The sequence below is a fragment of the Calliphora vicina genome, chromosome 4 (genome assembly GCF_958450345.1).
Source record: "Calliphora vicina chromosome 4, idCalVici1.1, whole genome shotgun sequence".
NCBI lineage: Eukaryota > Metazoa > Arthropoda > Insecta > Diptera > Calliphoridae > Calliphora > Calliphora vicina.
In genome coordinates this window covers 116779542-116807254 of record NC_088783.1, presented here as the reverse complement: position 1 = coordinate 116807254, position 27713 = coordinate 116779542, and the positions used below count along the sequence as shown (strand labels likewise).

The following is a 27713-nucleotide window of genomic DNA, read 5'->3' as shown; positions in this document are numbered from 1 at the left end:
TTTATGATTTTTGCTTCATATTGTTTTTAAATATGAATTTTTTGGACAAATTTTCTTTAAATTCGCATAAAATTTACAATTTTTGTTTAAACAAATTTTCTTATTTTGGCGATTTTTTTTAATTATAAGCTTTTTGCTTCCATTTTTTTATCAATGTCTAATCATGTCGTTTTAGCAAGAATTTTTTTTTTAATTTCTTTAAAATATTTTATTTTGGCGATTTTTTGGAATAATACCATTTTAGCTACACTTTTTTTGTTAATAAAAGATTTTTTTGTTTTTTTTTTATTAAAATTTTCTTTAAATTGCCCTTATTTTAAGGCAATTTAAAGAAAATTTTAATTTTTGTTTATAATGATTTTTTTAATTTTGGCGTTTTTATTTGGAGTATTGTAATATTTACTTAAATCGTGGATATTTAATGCTAGTAATTATATCTTTTTAGCTAAAATTTTCTTTAAATTCTTTTAAAATATTTGATTTTTGTTTCTAACGATTTTTTTATTTTGGCGATTTTTTGGAATATTATGATTTTTGCTTAAATCGTTTTGTTAAAGATTATTTGGGTACTTTTTTTGCTTCTAAACATTTTTCTTGAGAAATTTCAATAAATTTGTAAATTTATTTTATAAATTTTAATAAATATTTTTTTATTTTGGCGCTTTTTTGGAATATAAGGCCCTTAGCTTTAGTTTAAACAACAGTAAAATAAATGTTTGCCATTTTTGAGTAAGTCTTTAAATATTTCTTCAAATTTTGTAAGAAAATGAGAGATTTTGTTTATTATAAATTTTGGCGATTTTTTGGAATATGAAGCATTTGTCTTGAATTCAGACAAACACAAAGTCAAGTTTTATCACATTTAAGCAGTTATTAACAGGACACATCGATAGTAGAGAAAAAATTTTAATTTTGATAATTTTTTATTTTGGCGATTTTTTGGAATATGAAGCATTGGGCTTGAATTCAAACAAACACAAAGTCAAGTTTTATTGCATTTAAGCAGGTATTAACAGGATACATCGAAATTGGAGAACAAATTTTTCGTTTTGTAAATTTTTTATTTTGGCGATTTTTTGGAATATGAGAGATTTAGATTGATTAAGCAGTTTTAAGCAAGTCTTTATAGGGTGCTTTAAATTTTATGAACAAAAATTAAGTTCTGTTTATTCTTTATATTGTCGATTTTTTTGGAATATTAAGTATTAGTCATCCATATAAACCAACACAAATATTTTTTTTTAATTATTAAGAAACTTTCATCTGTTTCATCAAGATTATTTAAATTTTATGAGAATATATCAGGTTTTGGGTCTTTTATTTTGGCGATTTTTTGGAATATGGATAATTTTGTGACAATTTCAGTAGGAAATATACCAATGGTTGTCTTGTTCAATAATTATTCATTTGAATTCTTGGAATTTTGAGAACAAATTTTAAATTTTAAGTATTTTTTATTTTGGCGATTTTTTGGAAAAATTATTTTTTTATTGAAATTTTTTTTTTAAATTTTCTAACTATGTTTTATAAAGATTCTTCAAATTTAGAGAGAATAAATCAGGTTTTACATTTTTCTTATTTTGGCGATTTTTTGGAATATGGATAATTTAGTGGCAATTTCAGTAGGAATTAGACCAATGGTTGTTTTGTTCAATAATTATTCATGTGAATTCTTGGAATTTTTAGAACAAATTTCAAATTTTAAGTAGTTTTTATTTTGGCGATTTTTTAAAAATTTTATTTTTTTTTATCGAAATTTTTTTTATTTTAATTTTATAACTAGTTTTAAAAATATTCCTCAAATTTTGAGAGAATATATCAGGTTTTACATTTTTCTTATTTTGGCGATTTTTTGGAATATGGATCATTTTGTGGCAATTTCAGTAGGAAAGACACCAATGGTTGTCTTGTTCAATAATTATTCATTTGAATTATGGGAATTTTTAGAACAAATTTAAATTTTAAAGCCTTTTTTTATTTTGGTGATTTTTTGAAAATTTTATTTTTTTATCGAAATATTTTTTTTTAATTTTCTAACTATGTTTTATAAAGATTCTTCAAATTTAGAGAAAATATATCAGGTTTTACTTTTTTCTTAGTTTGGCGATTTTTTGGAATATGGATCATTTAGTGCCAATTTGATAAAAAAAATATATTTTTTTTTTTACTTTTTAACTATGTTTTATAATGATTCTTCAAATTTTGTCAAAATATAGCAGGTTTTTCTTTTTTCTTATTTTGGCGATTTTTTGGAAAAAGTATCATACAGTGCCAATTTGTTACAAAAAAATAATTTTTTTTTATTTTTAACTAGGTTTTATAAAGATAATTTAAATTTAGTAGGAATATATCAGGTTTTGGCTCTTTATTATTTTGGCGATTTTTTGGAAAAAGCTGATTCAGTGTAAATTTTTGTATATGTAAACATGTTTTATCAAGATTCTTCAAATTTTATGAGAAAATATCAGGTTTTACATTTTTCTTATTTTGGCGATTTTTTGGAATATGGATCATATAGTGCCGATTTTGATAGGAAATAGAAGCATGGTTGGCTTTTTTAATCATTTTTGATTTGTATTCTTCGAATTTTGGCAACAAATCTCAAATTTAAATATTTTTTATTTTAGCGATTTTTTGGAAAAAATATTTTTTTCCGAATTTTCTCTGTGCCAATTTGATAAAAAACACATTTTTTTTATTTTTAACTAGGCTTTATAAAGATTCTTTAAATTTAGTGAGAATTTATCAGGTTTTGGCTCTTTTTTTATTTTGGCGATTTTTTGGAAAACGCTGATTCAGTGTAAATTTTGGTATATGTAAACATGTTTTATCAAGATTCTTCAAATTTTATGAGAAAATATCAGGTTTTGGGATTTTCTTATTTTGGCGATTTTTTGGAATATGGATGATTTACTGCCGATTTCGATAGGAAAAAGATGCATGGTTGGCTTTTTTAATCATTTTTAATTTGTATTCTTCGAATTTTGACAATAAATTTCAAATTTTAAATATTTTTTATTTAAGCGTTTTTTTGGAATTTTTTTTTTTTTGAGAATTTTCTAAATTTATAATTTCTGATATGTTAACTTTATTTTTGTTAAGAGAGATTATGAATTTTTTCAAAATGTGTTTTATTTTCATACTTCTCTTTGAACTCCCTCAGCTTGTTTTGGAATTGTCATTAAAATTATCATCATTATTCCTTTCAACACTGCCATCAGAAAACCAAATACTTATTATTTCATTTAATAAGTTCAATGAACCTCCTTTTCCTCTGTTTGATTTAGTTTTTATTTTTCTCATTCTCGAATTTAAATCCAATAATATGTGTCTAGAACAGTTTATAACGTTAAAATAAGTAAGATGATGTCTTGTTCCTCTTTAACGGCGGTAATGTGAATTATTACGAGCTAACGAACGAATGTATGAGATGAACAAATACAAATGAAAGACAAGGAATGATGGAACATAATCATAAAATTATTTCACACATTATTCTTAATTATGTCAGCACACATAAACACAAGCAAAAGCAGCAGCGACAGCAGCATAAAAAAAAAACATTCGAATGGTGGAGGACAAAATATAATATTACACTTTTGCTTAATTTATACTTTGTTATGATACTTGTATTATATATTTAAACATCTGGCCTTTGGTCGTCTTGTAGAGGAAAAAAATTAACACTTGACATGTTTTTTTTAAAAAAGCAACAAGTTGTTTAACTGCAATTGTGAATGTAGAACACCCTCCTCTAAATTGTGGATTATTGTTATAAATTTTAATGAATAAAGCAACCCTAAAGGGGAAGACATTTAATTTTTCTAGTTTAAAAGGGAGAATTTTTATAATTTGAAATTGTTTTTTATTTGAGAAGAACTTAAAGAACTCTTTCCTTTTTGGAGGGAATTTAGTTAAGGAAAATTAATATTGTGGAAAAAGGGGAGCTATGTTAATTTATAATAATAATATAAATTAATTGGCTTTAAAACTTTCATTATGAAGTCTGGAATTGTTTAAAATTTCTTTCTGGTTCTTGTTATTCGTTCATGCTCAATTTACTTTGAATCCAGCTGGAATATCAACATCTTAAAACCGAATTCAGAGGGGTTAAGCTCCTGATTTAACTTTAACTAGGCTTTAACAAGCTTTATATACCAAAAATAACTTAAAATTGTCACTTTAAAGATGGAAGATCCTAAACGATTTTTGAAATTTGGTGTACCCTAATTCTGGCTGGAATATGGACATCTGCAAATGTAGTTAAACCGGGGTTTGTCTTCTATTTTACTATAACAGAGAGGAATACTCGGTTTAGTATCAAAAACTGACATGTAATTTTCATTGCTGGAGTGCTCAAAGATCCCAAAGGCTTAAGGTTTGAAAAACCCAACTATTCTTGGGAATATGGATCTCTAAAAGCATTAATTAAAGGAGTTTAAGCTTAAAAATTAATAAAACAGAACGAAGAGTTTGAGTATAAAACTCGTTAATGTGGGAAAGCTTAAATCCGGAGTTTGAAGATACCAAACACTTGAAATTGGGAGGATCCTAAATGGTCTTTTGAATATGGATATGGAAATTGGAAGTACTTAACTTCATGTTTGGAATATGATCGTATTAAACCTGATCTTTAGGAGGGTTTGATATTTCATTTACTAAAGCAAATCCAAAGGGAGCTTGTAGCATTAAAAAGCATTTCAAAATTCCACTTTTTTGGAAATTGGAAGTCCTTGACTTCATGTTGGAATATGATCGTATTAAACCTGATCTTTAAAAGAGTTTGGCATTTTATTTGCTAAAGCAAGACCAAAGGAAGATTTTAGCACAAAAAATCTTTTCAAAATTCCATTTTCAATGTTGACGGGGTAAATTTTTTTTTGGAAATTGGAAGTCCTTAACTTCCTCTTGGAATATGGTCGTATTAGAGTTAATTTTTAGGAGGGTTTGGCATTTTATTTGCTAAAGCAAGATCAAAGGAAGATTTTAGTACAAAAATCTTTTCAAAATTCCACTTTTTGGAAATTGGATGTCCTTAACTTCATGTTGGAATATGATCGTATTTAACCTGATCTTTAGGAGGGTTTGATATTTTATTTACTTAAGCAAGACCAAAGGAGGATTTTAGTACAAAAATCTTTTGAAAATTTCAAAATTCCACTTTTTTGAAAATTGGAAGTCCTTGACTTCATGTTGGAATATGAACGTATTAAACCTGATATTTAGGAGGGTTTGATATTTTATTTACTAAAGCAAGTCCAAAGAGAGCTTTTAGCATTAAAAACCATTTCAAAATTCCAATTTCAATGTTGACGTGGTAAATTTATTTTGGGGAAATTGGAAGTCTTTGACTTCATGTTGAAATATGATCGTATTAAACCTGATATTTAGGAGGGTTTGACATTTTATTTGCTAAAGCAAGACCAAAGGAAGATTTTAGTACAAAAATCTTTTCAAAATTCCACTTTTTGGAAATTGGATGTCCTTAACTTCATGTTGGAAGGATCCTAAATGGTCTTTGGAATATGGAGATCTAAAAGTATTAATTAAAGGATTTTAGCATTGGAATTGTTGAAAACTGATTAAGAAGATTGAGTTTGACTGTTTTTGAAATGGAAATTTGAAATCCTCAAGTTCTTGTTGGAATATGGAAATCTGAAATTAGAACTACTGCAGGTTTAATGCTATATTTTACTAAAATTTGCCTGGAAATTTGATTTAATAACAAAATAACAGTTCAAATTGTCAATAGTGGAAACTTGGAAGTCCTCAAACACTTGGAGTGGGAAGTGTAAAATTTTATTTTTGGAATATGGAGCTCTAAAAGTTTTCTTTACTTAAATTTAACGATTAAATTGGTTAAGACGGAGGCAAAAGTTTGACTTTGAAAGTCTTAACTCGAAATTGGAGAATTCCAAAGTTTTGAAGTTGGAATAGTTCAAACTTGTTTTTGGAATATGGATCTCTAAAAGCATTAATTAATGCAATTTAACCATAGCATTGTTTTAAATAGAATCAGTCGTTTGAGCTCGACACTATTGGAGATGGAAATGGAGCCCAAAGTCAGAGTATGACTCCTTTGAAGGCGGGAAAGCCAAAACTCAGAGTTGGAGGAACCCAAACACTTGGAGTTGGGAGAAGCCTAAATGATATTTGGAATATTGAGATCTAAAAGCTTTAATTAATAGAGTTTAATGCTAGAAATGAAGGAGTTTGAGTTTCACACTTTTGCTAAAAGAAATTTGGAGTCTCCAAACTCATGTTGGAATATGGACATCTGAATTCAGAATTACACAAGATTTTGTGTTATATTTTATTATAACAAAGGCTAAATGCTTGTTTAGTGTCGAAATAAGACTTAAAATTTTCACTTTTGAAAATTTTCCAGATCCCAAACACTAGGAGTTGAACGAGTCCAAATTGTTCTTTGGAATAAGGATCTCTTAAAGCATTCCTTAATCAAAATTTAACCCTAGAATGGATTAAAGCTGTGGCAAATGTGAGAGTATGACAATTTTGAAGGTGGGAGAGCTAAAACTCAGACTTGGAGGATCCCAAAGTCTTGGAGTTGGAAGAGTTCAAATTAGTTTTTGGAATATTTTGATTTGAACGCATTAATTAATGGAGTTTAAAGCTAAAATTAGTCAAAACTGATCAAGGAGAGCGAGTTTGACAGTTTTGCAAAAAAAAATTTGGAGTCCTTAAATTCATGTTGGAATATGGACATCTGAATTCAGAATTACACAAGGTTTCGTGCTATATTATACTGTAACAGAGCCTAAAAGCTGATCTAGTGGCGAATTAAGACTTCAAATTGCTACATTTGGAGATTTAGCAGATCCCAAACACAAACACTTCAATATTCTTTTTGGAATATGGATCTCTAAAAGCATTTCTAAATGATAATTAAGCATGAAATTGTTTAAAACAGATCAAGAAGTTTAAGTTTGACCCCTTAATGCTCTTTAATTTCCTTCAATTCCCAACTGTTACCCGTTGTTTTGTTTATAAACATTTTAATTCTTTTGCATTTTTGCTGCTTCTGGTTTTTCCATCTGTAATTCAAATTAATCCCCTGCTCTTCTTTTAATAACTACTGTTGCTAATGCATTTACTACTGTTGCGTATCTGTAGCTGTTTTTTTTTTTGTATTTTATTTTATTATCAAATCATCATTTTTAAATACATGGTATTATTTCAAAACTTCTACAATAATGATGTTGTGGCAAAGGCCAGCTGCAATTCTCTGTATTATGTACTGTTATGTTAAATAAATGCTAAACATCTGAACATGTCATGAATTTGTTGCCATGAAATATTATACTTAAAGATTTCATTTGATTTTTCCAAATATAACAAAACAAGAAAAAAAAACAAACTGAAACAAAACTCATGAATTTTAACGCTTTATAAGCAACAGGCCGGGAAAAGAAGAGTGTATAAGACAGGGTGAATGTGAAAGAGATGTTAAATAAAGTCAATGATTTCATAAGAAAGATGCTCAAAATAGTAATAACTATTTTTTATGCTAAAGTGTAGGGATACCAGCTGGAATATGGATCCTTGGCAGTGGATTTCAAAAGGGTTTATCTATTAATTGGAGTACAATTAAGCAAAGAGAAGCTGTTGCAGTATTCCTTTGGGAATATCCAGATATGAATTGAGTTAAACATAGCGAAAAGAAGTTTTAAATTTTGGTAATTTTTGGAATGAGATATCCTACTTTGTGTTGGAATATGAGAAACTTAAATCCGATCTTTACAGGGAATTGATATTTAATTTAGTAAAACCAAATGAAATAAAGCATTTAGTGTAACAATTATATCAAAATCCTACTCTTGGTGATGACAAAGTAAAAACTTAGGTTGGAGTTGTGAAGCCCTTAACTTTGGCTTGGAATATGGGCATCTGAAATAAGTTCTTAGGAAAGATTTGATATTAAATTTACTAAAACTAATCAAAAGGAAGCTTCTGGTATGAAAGGGAGCTTTTAGGATTAAAAACCATTTATTTTTTTTTTTTGGAAATTGGAAGTACTTAACTTCATGTTGGAATATGATCGTATTAGACCTGATCTTTAGGAGGGTTTAGCATTTTATTTGCTAAAGCAAGACCAAAGGAAGATTTTAGTATAAAAAATCTTTTCAAAATTCCAAAATTCCACTTTTTGGAAATTGGAAGTCCTTGACTTCATGTTGGAATATGAACGTATTAAACCTGATATTTAGGAGGGTTTGATATTTTATTTACTAAAGCAAGACCAAAGGGAGCTTTTAGCATTAAAAACCATTTCAAAATTCCAATTTCAAAATTCCACTTTTTTGGAAATTGGAAGTCCTTGACTTCATGTTGGAATATGATCGTTTTAAACCTGATCTTTAAAAGAGTTTGGCATTTTATTTGCTAAAGCAAGACCAAAGGAAGATTTTAGTACAAAAATCTTTTGAAAATTCCAAAATTCCACTTTTTTGGAAATTGGATATCCTTAACTTCATGTTGGAATATGATCGTATTTAACCTGATATTTAGGAGGGTTTGATATTTTATTTACTAAAGCAAGACCAAAGGGAGCTTTTAGCATTAAAAACCATTTCAAAATTCCAATTTCAAAATTCCACTTTTTTGGAAATTGGAAGTCCTTGATTTCATTTTGGAATATGATCGTTTTAAACCTGATCTTTAAAAGAGTTTGGCATTTTATTTGCTAAAGCAAGACCAAAGGAAGATTTTAGTACAAAAATCTTTTGAAAATTCCAAAATTCCACTTTTTTGGAAATTGGAAGTCCTTGACTTCTTGTTGGAATATGATCGTATTTAACCTGATATTTAGGAGGGTTTTGCATTTTATTTACTTAAGCAAGACCAAAGGAAGATTTTGGTACAAAAATCTTTTGAAAATTCCAAAATTCCACTTTTTTGGAAATTGGAAGTCCTTGACTTCATGTTGGAATATGATCGTATTAAACCAGATCTTTAAAAGAGTTTGGCATTTTATTTGCTAAAGCAAGACCAAAAGGAGATTTTAGTACAAAAATCTTTTGAAAATTCCAAAATTCCACTTTTTTGGAAATTGGAAGTCCCTAACTTCATGTTGATCGTATTAAACCTGATCTTTAGGATGGGTTGGAATTTTATTTTCTAAAGCAAATCCAAAGGGAGCTTTTAGCATATAAAAGCATTTCATAATTTCATTTTCAATGATCTTGGTTTGTAGTTAAAGATTTTGAAAAACTTCAAATTCAAGTTGGAATATGGACATCTGTTACCAGTTGTCGTTGAATTTAATTGATTAATTTTAGTTTAATAGAGGGAGTACAAGCTTTGTACGCTGAAAATTATAATCAAACTCTCATTATGAAGTGTTTAGGATCTTTGGAGTAAAGCATACAAATTCTTTGGGGGTACGGTTGGAATATTTCGATTTAATGTTGGAATTTAACAAGGATTTGAAATGTATTTTACTGTAAGTGTGTGAAAGGCTGTTAAATAGATACAAATCATTTGAATAATTAAACTTTTTCTGGGAGATTTAGGAATTTTTGGAAAACTTTCAAAATGGAGTTGGAATATGGAGCTTTGTTTTTAATGCTTGCTAAGATTTTTAGCATTCTATTACTTTAATAGGGAGAATAGAAGATTTCAGCACTAAAAATTATAACAAAACTCTTTTCGTGAAACCTTTAGGATCTTTGGAGTATAAGGGCTGCAGACTAAAAAAAATTTATTTTTTTTCAGTTTTAATTTGTTATAATTCTATGAAAAGAAGTATTATTAAGTAAAAAAAACTAAACTAAAGGTTATTTTTCAAATATTTGGAGGTTCCAGTTTCTTTAGATTGCAACCTTGAACAAAATCACTTCAACTAACACTTTGTGGAAGTGAAACCCTTTAGACTAGGGGCTGTTTTTTTCTTACTTTACTTTTTTTTTTAGTCCACCACAATAAGCAGGTGCATTTGTCTTTCAACTTTTGTGTTGATAAATTTTTTTTTCTTTTATTTTGAAACAAAAGGGGCGATTTTTTTTCTTACCGGGTCTCTTGTTGTTGTATGTGTTTTATGCATGTGTGATTATTTGTATTTATTTTTTAACTGAGGTTGCACGCGCTTGTTATAATAGCCAAACAATCACACACTCGTTGAAACAACCAGCCATCCATCCATCCACCAACATCATCTTTAGACGGCCATCTGTTTCTTTTGTTTATTCTTCCTACATTATTTTGAGTACCCACCTCTAGCTGCTTAATACTCCACGTGTTGCAAGAGTGATCGTAATCTTTCTTTGTTGAGGAAAAACAATAAAGAAATAAAACTTGTTGCAGTTTCTTCATTTAATTTAATGGATATCAACAAAAACAACAACAAAAAACAACCCTTAAGATTTCTTTTTAATTTGTATGTGGATGAAGAGGTTCCTCCAAAATTGCATCTGTTTTTCTTTCTTTTTTTTATTGTTGTTCTTATTGTTATTGGTTTGAAGTGTATCTCATCTCATGTTGAGATTTTAATTCCTTGTTATTTAAAATTAAGAAATGTTTTTTCTTACTTACTCCAAATAAAAAATCCAGCTGTTTTTTTGAAATTGCTTTCAAATGTTTATATATTTTTGAGAAAATATTGAATTTCATTTCGTGTAAGAAGGAGTATTTATAAGGAAACGAGCTGCTTTTAGTAATTAGTTTTAAATAGGAGTTTATACTGGCTACACATGGATTTAAGGAGAGAAAGATTTCAACGATTTTTAATACTTTTAACAAATGAGGTAAGAGGAATTCTTAAATCGGCAAAAAATAGCTACTATTTTCAAATATCAGTAAAAAAAATACTTTTTTAAATCGGTTTTTTTTTAAATTTGTTTAAATTGTTTGTTTTTAACTTAAAAATTTATATTTTTATAAAGATTTTAAAAAATTTTCAAAAAAAAAAATAGTAGTAGAAAAATACTACTTTTTAAAAAAAATTTATTTTTGCTTTAAATTGTAAAAAAGAAACTTTTCTATGAAAAATAATTTAAAAAAATTCAAAATTTACTAGTTTTAAAAATAGTAGTAAAATACTACTTTTTAAAAAATCCTTATTTTGCTAAAATATTCAAAAATTGTCTTTATTCTATAAAGAAATAATTTAAAAAGTTGTAAAAGTATTAGTTTTAAAATAGTAGTAAAATACTACTTTTTGAAAAAACCTTATTTTAGCTTAAAATTTTACAAGATAAGGAGTTTTAAATCAAAAAAATTAGTCTATGGACAAATAATTTAAAAAATTACTTAAAAGTGCTAGTTTTAAAAATAGTAGTAAAATACTACCTTTTGAAATAATGTTATTTTTGCCTAAAATTTAAACAAAATATATTTTTAATCAGAAAAATTATTGTATAAACAAATTATTTTAATCAATTTTATAAAAACATGTATTTTAGAAAATAGTAGTAAAATACTACTTTTTTTAAAATCATTAGATTTGTTTAAAATTTCTTAAAAATTTTTGTTTTTAATAAGAATATTGATTTTTAATGTAAAAATATGAAAAAATCTTGTAAATAAAAATAGTAGTAAAATACTACTTTTTTAAAATGGATAGTTTTTTACAAAATTTTACAAAAATTTGTTTATTTCAATAAAAATTTTAAATTTCATATTTTTTAAGCTTCAAAAATATCTATTTTGAAAATAGTAGTGAAATACTACTTTTTTTAAATCAGTATTTTTGTTTAAAATTTCTTGAAAATTTTTGTTTTTAATAAGAATATTAATTTTTAATGTAAAAATATGAAAAAATGTTGCAGATAAAAATAGTAGTAAAATACTACTTTTTTTAAATGGATAGTTTACAACAAAATTTTACAAAAATTTGTTTATTTCAATAAAAATTTTAAATTTAATTTTTTACTTCAAAAATAACTATTTTAAAAATAGTAGTAAAATACTACTTTTTTTTAATCATTATTTTTGCAGAAATTTTCTTGAAAATTTTTGTTTTTAATAAGAATATTGAATTTTTATGTAAAAATATGAAAAAATCTTGTAAATAAAAATAGTAGTAAAATACTACTTTTTTTAAAATGGCTAGATTATTACAAAATTTTACAAAAATTAGTTTGTTTCAATAATATTTTAAATTTCATATTTTTTAAGCTTCAAAAATATCTATTTTGAAAATAGTAGTAAAATACTACTATTTTTTAATCATTATTTTTGCTGAAAATTTCTTAAAAATTTTTGTTTTTAATAAAAATATTGATTTTTTATGTAAAAATATGAAAAAATCTTGTAAATAAAAATAGTAGTAAAATACTACTTTTTTGAAATGGATAGTTTACTACAAAATTTTACAAAAATTTGTTTATTTCAATAATAATTTTAAATTTCATATTTTTTAAGCTTCAAAAATATGTATTTTGCAAATAGTAGTAAAATACTACTTTTTTTAACATTATTTTTGCTGAAAATTTCTTAAAAATTTTGGTTTTTAATAAGAATATTGATTTTTTATGTAAAAATATGAAAAAAATCTTGTAAATAAAAATAGTAGTAAAATACTACTTTTTTTAAAATGTATAGTTTACTACAAAATTTTACAAAAATTTGTTTATTTCAATAAAATATTTAAATTTCACATTTTTTAAGCTTCAAAAATATCTATTTTGAAAATAGTAGTAAAATACTACTTTTTTTAAATCATTATTTTTGCTGAAAATTTCCTAAAAATTTTAGTTTTTAATAAGAATATTGTTTTTTAATGTAAAAATATGAAAAAATCTTGTAAATAAAAATAGTAGTAAAATACTACTTTTTTTAAAATGGTTATTTTTCTTCAAAATTTTACAAAAATTTGTTTATTTCAATAAAATATAAATTTCACATTTTTTAAGCTTCAAAAATATGTATTTTGAAAATAGTAGTAAAATACTACTTTTTTTTAATCATTATTTTTGCTGAAAATTTCTTAAAAATTTTAGTTTTTAATAAGAATATTGATTTTTAATGTAAAAATATGAAAAATTTTTGTAAATAAAAATAGTAGTAAAATACTACTTTTTTTAAAATGGTTATTTTTCTTCAAAATTTTACAAAAATTTGTTTATTTCAATAAAATATAAATTTCATATTTTTTAAGCTTCAAAAATATCTATTTGAAAATAGTAGTAAAATACTACTTTTTTTTAATCATTATTTTTGCTGAAAATTTCTTAAAAATTTTAGTTTTTAATAAGAATATTGATTTTTAATGTAAAAATATGAAAAATTTTTGTAAATAAAAATAGTAGTAAAATACTACTTTTTTTAAAATGGTTATTTTTCTTCAAAATTTTACAAAAATTTGTTTGTTTCAATAATATTTTAAATTTCATATTTTTTAGCTTCAAAAATATCTATTTTGAAAATAGTAGTAAAATACTACTTTTTTTTAATCATTAGATTTGTTTAAAATTTCTTGAAAATTTTAGATTTTAATAAGAATATTGATTTTTTATGTAAAAATATGAAAAAATCTTGTAAATGGAAATAGTAGTAAAATACTACTATTTTTCAAATAGCTATTTTCGTGCAAAATTTGTATTTGTTGCTTTAAAAATATAAAACTCTTTACAAATTATCTTTAATTGAGCTCTCTTAGTCTGTAAACAAAATGTTTTCCTAGTAATTTTCCTTAAGCTTTATCTGGGGACACCATAAACCATTACAAGTTCATTTGCTATTTTTTTTATTTCAAATTGTAGACTTAGAACTTTTTTTTAAATTTATTTCTTATAATCTTCAATTAGCAGCTTTCGAATAACAACAAATAATGAGTCATTTGTTTTGTTGGAAACTAAACCTTGAAATAATTTAAATTGTTATCAAAAATAGCAACCATATTGTTTTGAATAAACATGTAATAGTAACATAATTATACAGAAATACAGAAGCCAACCCTCAAACCATATTTCTGTAAATTCAAATTATAAATTATTGCTGTAATAGCGATAATTTGTTTTAAAACAACACCGCTACACATTCGGAAGTTACAAATTACAACCCCTGCTCTCTTCTCCCACACTTTCATACTCCCCCTCTTAAACATTATAAGCAAATTTATGGCTTTACAACAAATTATTACAATGAGAGAGCTCACATCTCTCTAGTAGATAAAACAAAAAACTAAAAAACTTATTCGCGTTTCTATGAATTTGAAATTTAAACGTTGGTTGGCTGACTGGCTGGTTACCCCCCCAACACCAAAAATAATAAACGTTACTACTTGTTAAGTGACTGACTTACTGACTGCCTTACACTGGTTTTGAATTGATGATAAGGCAAATATGTAGCTTAAATCATAATAAATATTTTCTACTCTAGTGAATCCAAAACAATTTAATATTTCTACACCACAGTTTCAAACCAGTAGGAGGGTAATGGGGCAGCAAAAGGGGAGAGAGAGAGAGCTATTAAACCCAAAGAAAATTGCTAGTTTAGAGGGCAATAAATAAATGCTAACAGAAGTGGGAAACCCTTCAGTGTGTTTATAGGTAGACCACAAGAAAATTAGTGTGAGAAGAGATGGATTTCACTGCTGGGTAAAATGAAAATAAATAGAAAGTTATAAAAGTGGTGGTCGGTTGGTTGGTTGGTTAGGGAAAATCAACAATTTAGTTTTTACTATTTTCATATTTAGTTTTTGTTGTTGTTGTTTTTAGTTTTTAGTACTAAATGCTTGCAGGAAACTAAGTGAGGGTTAGAGAACAATAATAATTCTAAAGGTCAATGGCTTTCTAGTTTTTCCATTATATAAATGAATAAACAAAAGGAAAAAGGGGGTAACTAAATTGGCTATAAACCAGGGGGTGGTAACAATTTTGAAAAGTTTATTTAAGGATTAAGATAATGTTTAAATGATTTAAATTCAATTATAAGGTAAGGTTCAACAAAAAAATTTCAAAAATTTCCACAAAATTAGAAATTTTAAAAAAGTAGTATTTTACTACTATTTTTATTTACAAGATTTTTTCATATTTCTACATAAAAAATCTATATTCTCATTAAAAACAAACAAATTTCAAGAAAATTTTAGCAAAAATAATGTTTTAAAAAAAGTAGTATTTTACTACTATTTTTATTTACAAGATTTTTTCATATTTCTACAAAAAAATCTATATTCTCATTAAAAACAAACATTTTCAAGAAAATTTGAGCAAAAATACTGATTTAAAAAAGGGAGTATTTTACTACTATTTTCAAAATAGATATTTTTGAAGCATAAAAAATATGAAATTTAAAATTTTATTGAAATAAACTAATTTTTTAGAATTTTGGAGAAAAATATGAATTTTTTTAAAAAGTAGTATTTTACTACTATTTTTATTTACAAGATATTTTCATATTTCTATATAAAAAATCTATATTCTCATTAAAAACAAACAATTTCAAGAAAATTTGAGCAAAAATACTGATTTAAAAATAATAGTATTTAACTACTATTTTCAAAATAGATATTTTTGAAGCTTAAAAAATATGAAATTTAAAGTTTAATTGAAATAAACTAATTTTTGTAAAATTTTGGAGAAAAATATAAATTTTTAAAAAGGTAGTATTTTACTACTATTTTTATTTACAAGATTTTTTCATATTTCTACATAAAAAATCTATATTCTCATTAAAAACAAACATTTTCAAGAAAATTGAAGAAAAAATGCAGATTTAAAAAAAGTAGTATTTAACTACTATTTTCAAAATAGATATTTTTGAAGCATAAAAAATATGGAATTTAAATATTTTATTGAAATAAACTAATTTTTGTAAAATTTTGGAAAAAATATGAATTTTTAAAAAAGTAGTATTTTACTACTATTTTTATTTACAAGATTTTTTCATATTTCTATATAAAAAATCTATATTCTCATTAAAAACAAACCATTTTCAAGAAAATTTGAGCAAAAATACTGATTTAAAAAAAGTAGTATTTACTACTATTTTCAAAATAGATATTTTTGAAGCATAAAAATATGGAATTTAAATATTTTATTGGAATAAACTAATTTTTGTAAAATTTTGGAGAAAAATATGCATTTTTAAAAAAGTAGTATTTTACTACTATTTTTATTTACAAGATTTTTTCATATTTCTACATAAAAAATCTAAATTCTCATTAGAAACAAACATTTTCAAGAAAATTTTGAGCTAAAATACTGATTTAAAAAAAGTAGTATTTAACTACTATTTTCAAAATAGATATTTTTGAAGCTTAAAAAATATAAAATTTAAAATATTATTGAAACAAACTAATTTTTGTAAAATTTTGGAGAAAAATATAAATTTTTAAAAAAGTAGTATTTTACTACTATTTTTATATAGTAAATTTTTTCATATTTCTACATAAAAAATCTATATTCTCATTAAAAACAAACAATTTTCAAGAAAATTTTAGCAAAAATACTGATTTAAAAAAGGGAGTATTTTACTACTATTTTCAAAATAGATATTTTTGAAGCTTAAAAAATATGAAATTAAAAATTTTATTGAAATAAACTAATTTTTGTAAAATTTTGGAAAAAAATATCAATTTTTAAAAAAGTAGTATTTTACTACTATTTTTATATAGCAGATTTTTGTTATATTTCTACATATAAAAATCAATCAATAATTTTCTTATAAGATCTATAGAATAAATAGCAGATTTTTCCATTATTAGCAAATTTCCAATAAGAAAAGTCCTTAATTAGACTTAAAAAGGTTTAAAACCTTAATAAAAAATAACAACTCTGTAGTAGTAATAGTTTGTTTACATTTTTAACAAGGTTAGCTAAAAGGTTAGTGACTTCGCTAAGTGGCTACACTTAAGGGCTACACAACAAACAAAGAAGATAGAGAGAGAGAGAGCAAACTAATTGAAGTTGAAGGTTAACTTTGTTTTTAAATGTTTTTTTTAATAAATTAAAACAGATTTTCATAAAAAACCATAAACCCTTGAAGGTTTTAATAATTCTTTTCATATTTTTTTATATTTTAATACTTAACATGACCTTAATTCTTTTAAAATTATTTTCATAATAAACAACCTTGAAGCACAGCAAGTCAAGCTTGATATTTTTGTTACAAATAATTGTTATTTATTTTATTGTTCTTGTGCATTCTTTTATCAATATAACTCATCCATGAATATATTTCTTTCAAAGATTATTAATTAATAATTCTGTTTGTTTTCTTTGCAGATTAAAAATCTTACAAATTTAGCCGATACTTGTTCTAGTATTGGCAAAATTGCCACTAGTACATCACCCAACCCCAGCGCATACACAAGTCCCTCCAAATTGAGTGGCGGCGGCGGCGATTATACTTCACCCTCATCATTGAACTCATCGCCAGCCTATGCTGGTGTAAAATTGCGTAAATTTTCTGAACGTTCGCTAACAACGTCTAACAACGAGGGCGGTGCCGTTACTGTAGGTGGTGGCCGTTCCCATTCATATCGAATATCAATGGCGAATTTGGAAGAGACACAAGAGTCCGAACTTGATGTTATTTTGGGAGAGTTAAGCCTGTTGGAGGCACAAATCACCACAGGCGATGCCAATTTTCTGCCCGCTGCAGGAGCACCCGGTGGCATGTGCACGCCCTCCTCTACACGCACACATTCACGCACAAATTCCACCATATCGGGTGCCACCTCTATATCGGGCTCCTCGGAGACGGGCAGCAGCAGTACTTCACATTCGTTATGTTCCTCGTCGGGTATCTCGGAGAATGGCAGCCATAGCACACACAGCCACAGTCACAGCCATAATCCAGCAATGCACAGCCACAATGGTTTAGTACAGGGCGGCACTAGTTTGCGTGAGCCGCGCACTGAATCGCCCGACAATGATTCGGCCTTTAGCGACACGGTGTCCTTGTTGTCCTCCGAATCGTCGGCCTCCTCGGGTATGAGTTCGGCTCTGCATCACAAACGTTTGATGGGCCAACAGCCCTGTTTGCCATTGACGGGCCAAACGAAGGCGGCCAAAATACAATTGGCTTTGCACAAGCTGGAAACGGCGCCCATTAGGCGTTTGTTTGTGAAGGCCTTTACGGCGGACGGTGCCTCCAAGTCACTGCTGGTTGATGAACGTATGACATGCGGGCATGTAACACGTCTATTGGCCGATAAAAATCACGTACAAATGCAGCCAAATTGGGCTTTGGTGGAGAATCTGGGAGACCTGCAAATGGGTGAGTACAGAAAGGTTTTTAGTTTGTGGGGGATAAAAGGGAAAATGGAGCAAGGAACTTTAAAACATAAATTTTTCAGAAAAACAGTACCTTTTAAAGTAAGTACTTTTTGAAAAAGTATATTTTAAAGAAAGTACTTTTTGAAAAGTACCTTTTAAAGAAAGTACTTTATGAAAAAGTACTTTTTAAAGAAAGTACTTTATGAAAAAGTACCTTTTAAAGAAAGTACTTTATGCAAAAGTACTTTTTTATGAAAGTACTTAATGAAAAAGTACTTTTTTACGAAAGTACTTTATGAAAAAGTACTTTTTAAAGAAAGTACTTTATGAAAAAGTACTTTTTTACTAAAGTACTTTATGAAAAAGTACTTTTTTAAAGAAAGTACTTTATGAAAAAGTACTTTTTAAAGAAAGTACTTTATGAAAAAGTACTTTTTAAAGAAAGTACTTTATGAAAGAGTACTTTTTAAAGAAAGTACTTTATGAAAAAGTACATTTTAAAGAAAGTACTTTATGAAAAAGTACTTTTTAAAGAAAGTACTTTATGAAAAAGTACTTTTTTACGAAAGTACTTTATGAAAAAGTACTTTTTACGAAAGTACTTTATGAAAAAGTACATTTTTATGAAAGTACTTTATGAAAATGTACTTTTTTACGAAAGTACTTTATGAAAAAGTACTTTTTAAAGAAAGTACTTTATGAGAAAGTACTTTTTTAGTAAAAGTACTTTTTTACGAAAGTACTTTATGAAAAAGTACTTTTTTACGAAAGTACTTTTTAAAGAAAGTACTTTATGAAAAAGTACTTTTTAAAGAAAGTACTTTATGAAAGAGTACTTTTTAAAGAAAGTACTTTATGAAAAAGTACTTTTTTACTAAGGTACTTTATGAAAAAGTACTTTTTTACGAAAGTACTTTATGAAAAAGTACTTTTTTACTAGAGTACTTTATGAAAAAATACTTTTTTACTAATGTACTTTATGAAAAAGTACTTTTTAAAGAAAGTAATTTATGAAAAAGTACTTTTTTACGAAAGTACTTTATGAAAAAGTACATTTTTACTAAAGTACTTTATGAAAAAGTACTTTTTAAAGAATGTACTTTTGAAAAAGTACCTTTTAAAGAAAGTGTATTTTCTTCCCCTCCATTTTTTCAACCTCTCTCTCCTACCTTCGAACGACTTTATTTTATCTCTCCTCTCTTTTTAGAACGTCTCTTCGAGGATCATGAACTATTGGTGGACAATCTAATGACTTGGAATTCAGATGCTGGCAATCGTGTTCTCTTCCAACAGCGCTCCGATAAAATCTCACTCTTCATACGTCCCGAACTGTATTTACCCGGACCCCAAATGGCGCCGGGCTCTCAGCATGATGAGCATACCAGATCCATGTTATTAGAGGAGTTCTTTGAAACTAACTCGGAAATAGCGGTGGATGGCCCCTTATACATGAAGGCTGATTCGAAAAAAGGCTGGAAACGTTATCATTTTGTATTGAGATCATCGGGTCTGTACTATTTTCCCAAAGAGAAGACTAAAAATGCTAGAGATTTGGCCTGTTTGACATTGTTCAATGGCTACAATGTTTATCGGGGTTTGGGCTGGCGCAAAAAATGGAAAGCGCCCTCGGACTATACATTCGGTTTCAAATCAGCGGTGGACTCTAGTTTGGGCAAAACCTGTCGCACTTTGAAAATGCTGTGTGCCGAAGATTTGGAGACCATGGAGAAATGGTTGACGGCCATAAGAGTGGCCAAATATGGCAAACAGTTGTGGGATAATCACAAGGCCTTGATGGAGGAGTTGACGGGAGATGGCATTTCGCAAAGTAGCTTTGCGGTAAGCATGAGAAGTGAATCGATAAGTAGTATTAGCTCGGCTGTGCCCTCACAATGTGGCAGTGTGTCCTCGGCCATATCCTCCATGTCTACTTCCTCAAGTGGCGGCCGCATATCGAGAGCTTCATCCTCCTCCTCCAGCGGCTGTTTGTCAGATGATAATAATGGTTTTGATTCGGAATTTACCACGGGCACCATCAAACGTAAACCCTCCATGAAACCCAATTTGCCGCTGACCACCATGACCAGACAGTTGAAGGAGGTGGGCGAAATTACACAAAACGACAATGATGATTTGAATAATTCACCCGAACACAGTGGCACTTTGACCAGAAGGCATAGTAGGCGCAAGTCGCAGGAGTCTAATGGCAGTGGTACCTTAAAGAGAAGGCCAACCACAGCTGGCGCCATGATAATGACGGGTTTGACTAAACGCGGCTCGGCGGAAAGCATGAACGCCAATAATTCGTCGGGTTCCTCGAATTCGACACCCACCCCAACGCCCAGCATATGTGCTAAACCTTTGGTGGCCTCTGTTGCGGGAGGAGGAGTGGGCGGCTATGACTCACAATTGCCACCACCACCGCCTCAGGCCATTAATGCACAGGCCCAGCTGGATGTTATGTGTTCTTCCACTTTGTCTTTGGATTCTCTGCCACCACCACCGCCTCCGGCCGCCTTAAATGAGGTGGAACATGATGTTTATGGCTCGCAGATGTCGTTGGCCTCTTTGCCGCCACCACCACCGCCAGAAGAGCAACATACCATGCAGAATACTGCTGCTATAATGGCCAATCAACAGCAAATCTATGCCTGTGTTAACAAGATCTTACCGCCGGCTGTGCCCGCTAAACCCATAAAACCGGCCGTGAAAACTGCTCCACCCTACAAAAACCCGCCCGACTACAAGGGCAATACAGGAGCTAACCTCACACACACTCCACAAGCGCCCACAGTACAGAAAAAAGTCTCTTTCGCCGACTCGCCTGTGCTGCTGAGACGGAAAATGCACTCGCCCGAGCCCACACAACAACAGCATCAGGAACCCTTTTATGCACCGGGGCCCCTGCCACCGCCCCGCAATGATCTCACCCGTCTCTCGAACTGTTCTTCAAACATATCGTCAGTGTCGCAGCAACAGGATTTCGGCTCACCCAAACGTCTGCAGGAATCCACCTCGAATCCGCCGCGGGATTTCCTCAAAGACTTGCAGCGTGTTATGCGCAAGAAATGGCAGGTAGCACAAAAATGCAAACTCGAACCGGCCACCACACCGCATGAGGTGTTGGGTTTCCGGGACTTTTCCTCCGAGGAACTATTGGCCCACAATCTCAACTCGAATTCTCACTTTTACCGCGACACCGGCAATGTCAGCAACTGGGTGCAGGAGCACTATGGTGCCGGGGCACCACCACCGCCCATGAACGAATATGCTTTGTATGAAAATGTACACAATACAAACACAAGTCCCAGTAATGTCAGCATGGAACCACAGTTTCCTCATCCGCCTCAACAAAACTCCACAGCGGCGGCCACAAATGCAGCAGCAGCCCAACAGCGCAAGAAACGTCCTCCACCACCGCCTCCCAAACGCAGTGATTCCACACATTTGACTCATCGGGTTTAGTGTTTCCTGGCAACGTGCTTCAAAGCACGCCGGCTGCCGTTTAAAGATTATTTAAGCCAACACAGCAACACTAGATAAAATATAAATTTTAATTTAACAATTTAAAAACGAAAATTATTGAAATTTTCTTTTAAATACAAAACGAAAATCTAATTTAAGTATTTGAAAAGTTAACCTTGATTTTTTTTTTAAAAAAACAAATTAAATCTTTTAACAAAATGTTACATTTATCTCTAAGCTATTATTTAAATTTTTATATAAAATATTTTATTTAAAAATTCTGTAAAAATTCTAACAAAAATGTCATGTCATTTTTTTAAAAAAAAATCTTAATCTTAAGTTTAATGTTCCTTTTTATATAAAAAAAAAACCCACACAAACAAAACCCGAATCAATATCGAAATGAATTTTGAATTTTAAAACATTTTTCTAATAAATGTATTGAAAAAATCTATGTATAAAACAACTATGAATTATAAAATGAATTAAAAGCCTTAAAGTATGCAATAAAATTAATGTTTAATTAACATATTTGAGTTGAAAAAATAACCAGTTTTTGATAATCTAAATTATAACAACACAATTGATGACTTAAGTTAGCAATTTATAGGAAAACAAACAAAAAGGTCAAAAGGTCAAATATTTAAATTTGTGTAATTTCAAGTAGCCAGCAATAAGGAACAACATTTTAATTAAAAAATAACTAGTTTTTAAATTCCTTTTCGATTTTTAGAGTTAGAAATGGAATTTAATTGTAAAAAAAGGCTGCTAGGTCAAAAGGTCAAATATCTAAAACTTCTTAAAAATACATTTTATTACTATTTTTCTGCTTATAAATAACAATGTTTAACGTTATTTACAATAGCTGGTGTAAAAAATGCAATTTAATAGATATAAAGCGGCAAGGTCAAAAGGTCAAATCTTTAAAAAACCTTTATTTTCAAGTAAAATTCATTAAAAAACCATATTTAAGGCTTGAAAACAACATTTTTATGGTTCTCCAGAATCTCAGATAATAAAAATGGAATTTACTAGAAATAAAAGAGCAAGGTCAAAAGGTCAAATCTTTAAAACGCTTTATTTTCAAGTAAAATTCAATGAAACGCGACATTTTAGGGCTTTAAAAGACATTTTTTTAAATAATTAAGAATTTCTAGAGTTCAAAATGGTATTTTGTAGAAATAATGAAGAAAGGTCAAAAGGTCAAATCTTTAAAACGCTTTATTTGCAAGTAAAATTCAATAAATAGCCATATTTAAGGCTTGAAACCAACATTTGTATGGTTCTCCAGAATTTCTGATAATAAAAATGGAATTTTCTAGAAATAATGAGAAAGGTCAAAAGGTCAAATCTTTAAAACGCTTTATTTTCAAGTAAAATTCAATAAAGAGCCATATTTAAGGCTTGAAACAAACATTTTAATAGTTCTCCAGAATTTCTGATGTTAAAAAATGGAATTTATTGGAAATAAAAGAGCAAGGTCAAAAGGTCAAGTTTTAAAAAAGCTTTATTTTCAAGTAAAATTCAATGAAACGCGTCATTTTAGGACTTTAAACGAACTTTTTTTTAAATAATTAAGAATTTCTAGAGTTCAAAATGGAATTTTGTTGAAATAATGAAGAAAGGTCAAATCTTTAAAACGCTTTATTTTCAAGTAAAATTCAATAAAAAAAAACATATTTTAGGCTTGAAACCAACATTTAAATAGTTCTCCAGAGTTTATGATAAAAAAAATGGAATTTACTAGAAATAAAAGAGCAAGGTCAAAAGGTCAAGTTTTAAAAAAGCTTTATTTTCAAGTAAACTTCAATGAAACGCGGCATTTTAGGGCTTTAAACATACTTTTTTTAAATAATTAAGAATTTCTAGAGTTCAAAATGGAATTTTGTAGAAATAATGAAGAAAGGTCCAAAGGTCAATTCATTAAAACGCTTTATTTTCAAGTAAAATTCATTAAAAAACCATATTTAAGGCTTGAAACCAACATTTTTATGGTTCTCCAGAATTTCTGATAATACAAATGGAATTTGCTAGAAAGAAAGGAGAAAGGTCAAAAGGTCAAATCTTTAAAACTCTTTATTTTCAAGTAAAATTCAATAAACAGCCATATTTTAGGCTTGAAACCAACATTTTAATAGTTCTCCAGAATTTCTGATGTTAAAAATGGAATTTACTAGAAATAAAAAGCAAGGTCAAAAGGTCAAGTTTTAAAAAAGCTTTATTTTCAAGTAAAATTCAATAAAAAGCGGCACTTTAGTGCTTTAAATGAATTTTTTTTAAATAATTAAGAATTTCTAGAGTTCAAAATGGAATTTTGTAGAAATAATAAAAAAAGGTCAAAAGGTCAAATCTTTAAAACGCTTTATTTTTAAGTAAAATTCAATAAAAAAACATATTTTAGGCTGGAAACCAATATTTAAATAGTTCTCCAGAATTTCTGATAATAAAAATGGAATTTACTTGAAATAAAAGAGCAAGATCAAAAGGTCAAGTTTTAAAAAAGCTTTATTTTCAAGTAAAATTCAATGAAACCCGGCATTTTAGGGCTTTAGAAGAACTTTTTTTAAATAATTAAGAATTTCTAGTGGTCAAAATGGAATTTTGTAGAAATAATGAAGAAAGGTCAAAAGGTCAAATCTTTAAAATGCTTTATTTTCAAGTAAAATTCAATTAAGAACCATATTTAAGGCTTGAAACCAACATTTTTATGGTTCTCCAGAATTTCTGATAATAAAAATGGAATTTACTAGAAAGAAAGGAGAAAGGTCAAAAGGTCAAGTCTTTAAAACTATTGATTTTAATGTAGAAAGCTATTAAAAACAACAGTTTTGGGTTTTGAACAAAAATTTTCACAATTCTACTGAATTTGTGGTCTTAAATTGGAAGAAAATGGCGAAAGGTCAATAGGTCAAATCTTTAAAAAGATTTATTTTCAGCTGTAAAGCTATTAACTACAACAGTTTTGGGTTTCGAACAAAAATTTTCACAATTCTACTGAATTTCTGGTCTTAAATTGGAAGAAAATGGCGAAAGGTCAATAGGTCAAGTCTTTAAAACTCTTTATTTTAAATTATAAAGCTATTTAAAATAACTATTTTGTGTTGGAACAAAAAAAAGGCGAAAAGGTCAATAGGTCAAATCTTTATTTTCAATTAGAAATCAAAAAATTTTGATATCTTTTGATAACGTTGAAAGGTCAAAAGGTGAATTAGTTAAAACTCTTAATTTTGAAGTATACTGCAAGAAAGAATAACATTTTGAAGTTTTAAACAACAATTTGAAACGCTTGAATAGTTTAAAACTCTAAAAGCTTTAAGTAATGACTATTTTTTAAGGTAAATTTAACATAAAACATCTTTAGGCTTTAATTAGGGCCTTAAAGTAGGCAATGAAATGTTGATAAAAGGCTAAAGGTGGGCAGCAAATATATGAAACTTCTTTAAAATTCTTTAGTAATTAATAATATTGTAGTTTAGAGGTCTTGATTTTATATTTTTCATTAACTCAAGCTATCAAGGACTTTAGATTCCACATTTGTCATTAACACAGGCTATTTGTATGACTATGATTTAATTAACACCTAAAAGTATGCATTAAAATGTCAAGAAATTGGTTAAAAACAAAATAAGACCTTTGAAGAATTCTGGGCCTAAAGACTTGAATAAACTCCCTTATAAATAAAAAAAGTACTTTTCAAATACTTAAATTTAGTTTTAATGCGTAAATGATAAAAATTGGTCATTGGATTGCCAACTATTTGCCTAAGAAAATAAAAGAAGAGAGTGTGATGGCATCACTGCCCTCAACCATTTGCATTAAAGCAATGATGCCAACCAGTTTTTTTCCAGCGATTATTCAACACTAATGCCATTTTATTGCATTTACGTGTTTCTACACAGTTTATTTTCATAACAATATTTTGCCATTTTATCTTATTTTTAAATAATTATTTAAATAAGTAATAAACATGTAAATTAGTTAAATTATATCTAAACAAAATTTTGGGCATTAAAATGAACCTTTTTTTTAAAATTAGTTTTTAGAAGCGGAAAATAAAACTGAAAGAAAACTTAAAAATTACAATTAAAATAAATTAAATTTAAGGAAAAGGATTTTGAAACAAATTTTGAATTAAAAGAAACTCTTAATTTAAAAAAAAAAAAATATTGAAAAATAAAATTTTAAATTTCAATATAGAAATGTCTTATACAACAAAAATTTTAAAATTTTTATAAAAAATTTCAATATTATTTTTAAAATTTTTTCCAAAAAATTTCAATATTTTTAAAATTTTTCCAAAAAATTTCAATATCAAAACTATGTTTCTTTTAATTTGAAATTCTTTTCTAAATTCCCCCAAAAAAAAATACATTTTCTTTTGAAAATTTATGAAAAAATCCAAAAATTATTGGAAAAAATATTTTTTCAAAATTATTAAGAAAGCAAAAAAGAATAGAGAAAGAAAGGTATTGTTCCAAATAGAGCCAAGGCGGCGCCATAATATTTATAGTGTCTGTTTTTTTTTATTACTAATATTATTTTGTAATTTTAGATTTAGACAAAAAACACTTAGAGAAAACAAAGGCATGGAATGCTTTATAAAAATAACTATAATATAATATTAAAACTAAATAATTAATAAATATTTTATATATAAACAAACAGAAAAAAATAAAGAAAATAAATTACTGAGAAAAAAACTAAAAAAAAAATACCCTGCAAAAACTTTAAAACACAGTGGGCAGCAAATTTTTTGTTGAAAAACTTAATATACTGTGCTTTAGATTTTATATCTAAGAAAATTTCTACTAAGTTTCCCACAAAATACTTAAAATTTATTTGCTCATTTTCAAGATTTTCTTTTTTTAAACTATTAATGACTAAAATTACTTTTCTTTCATATTTGATTGATATTTTCTCCACTGTACTTAGAAAAATAGTTAATTAAAAATAATTTATGGCAGAAATTAGCAAAAATTAAAAATAATTTATGGCAGAAATTAGCAAAAATTCACCAATAAGAAAGAGGTTAAAATATAAACCTATTTTGAACGATTATTCGCAAAAACGATTAAAAAAATATTCGAATAATCGGAAAAAAATTAGCTTAACATATAGAATATATCATAGTGTTTTCAAAAATAATAAATTGATAAGAAATTTAAACGATTAATCGTTAAACCGAATAATCGATTAAACGAATAAATCGAAATATAGTAAAAAAATCCCAAAAATGCAGCAGAATTTTAAATTATCTATATTTTTAGGATTTTTTGTATCGAATTTAGAACTATTTACAGAATTTTGAACGATTATTCGGAAAACCGATTATAAAATTATTCGATTAATCGTAAATTTTTTTGTTTAAAATAGATAATATTTGACTATGCTAACAAAAATCTGGATTTAATATGAAATTTAAACGAATAATCGTTAAACCGAATAATCGATTAAACGAATATATCGAAATAAAATAAAAATATTCACAAAAATTAATAAGAATTTGAAATTATATGTATTTATAGAATATTTCCGGTCAAATTTAGAACTATTTACATAATTTTGGACGATTATTCGCGAAACCGATTAAAAAATTATTCGATTAATCGTAAAATTTTTTGTTTAAAATAGATAATATTTGACTATACTAACAAAAACCTGGATTTAATATGAAATTTAAACGAATAATCGTTAAACCGAATAATCGATTAAACGAATAAATCGAAATTCATTAAAAAAAATTAACCAAAATGAAGCAGAATTTGATATTATTTGTATTTATAGGATTTTTCCTGTTAAATTTAGACCTATAAAGAAAATTTTGAACGATTATTCGGAAAACCGATTAAAAAATTATTCGATTAATCGTAAAATTTTTTGTTTAAAATAGATAATATTTGACTATACTAACAAAAACCTGGATTTAATATGAAATTTTAACGAATAATCGTTAAACCGAATAATCGATTAAACGAATAATCAATACAAAGTAAGACAATTTATAAAAAATTAAGAAGAATTTGAAACTATTTATATTTCTAGGGTTTTTTCTCTTGAATTTAG

At 27.2% G+C, this 27713-nt stretch overlaps 1 protein-coding gene across 2 annotated transcripts in view; it reads left to right on the top strand.

Moving 5' to 3' along the window:
* pico overlaps positions 1–22199 on the top strand; it is a 57684-nt gene extending 35485 nt beyond the window's left edge. For both annotated transcript variants that reach the window (XM_065507333.1, XM_065507334.1), the window contains exons 2-3: positions 17190–18186; positions 19393–22199. In XM_065507333.1, the coding sequence (XP_065363405.1) occupies positions 17190–18186; positions 19393–21650 (3255 nt within the window). In that variant the 3' untranslated portion in view covers positions 21651–22199. The remainder of the gene's footprint in view (positions 1–17189; positions 18187–19392) is intronic.
* The last annotated feature ends 5514 nt before the right edge of the window (positions 22200–27713 follow it).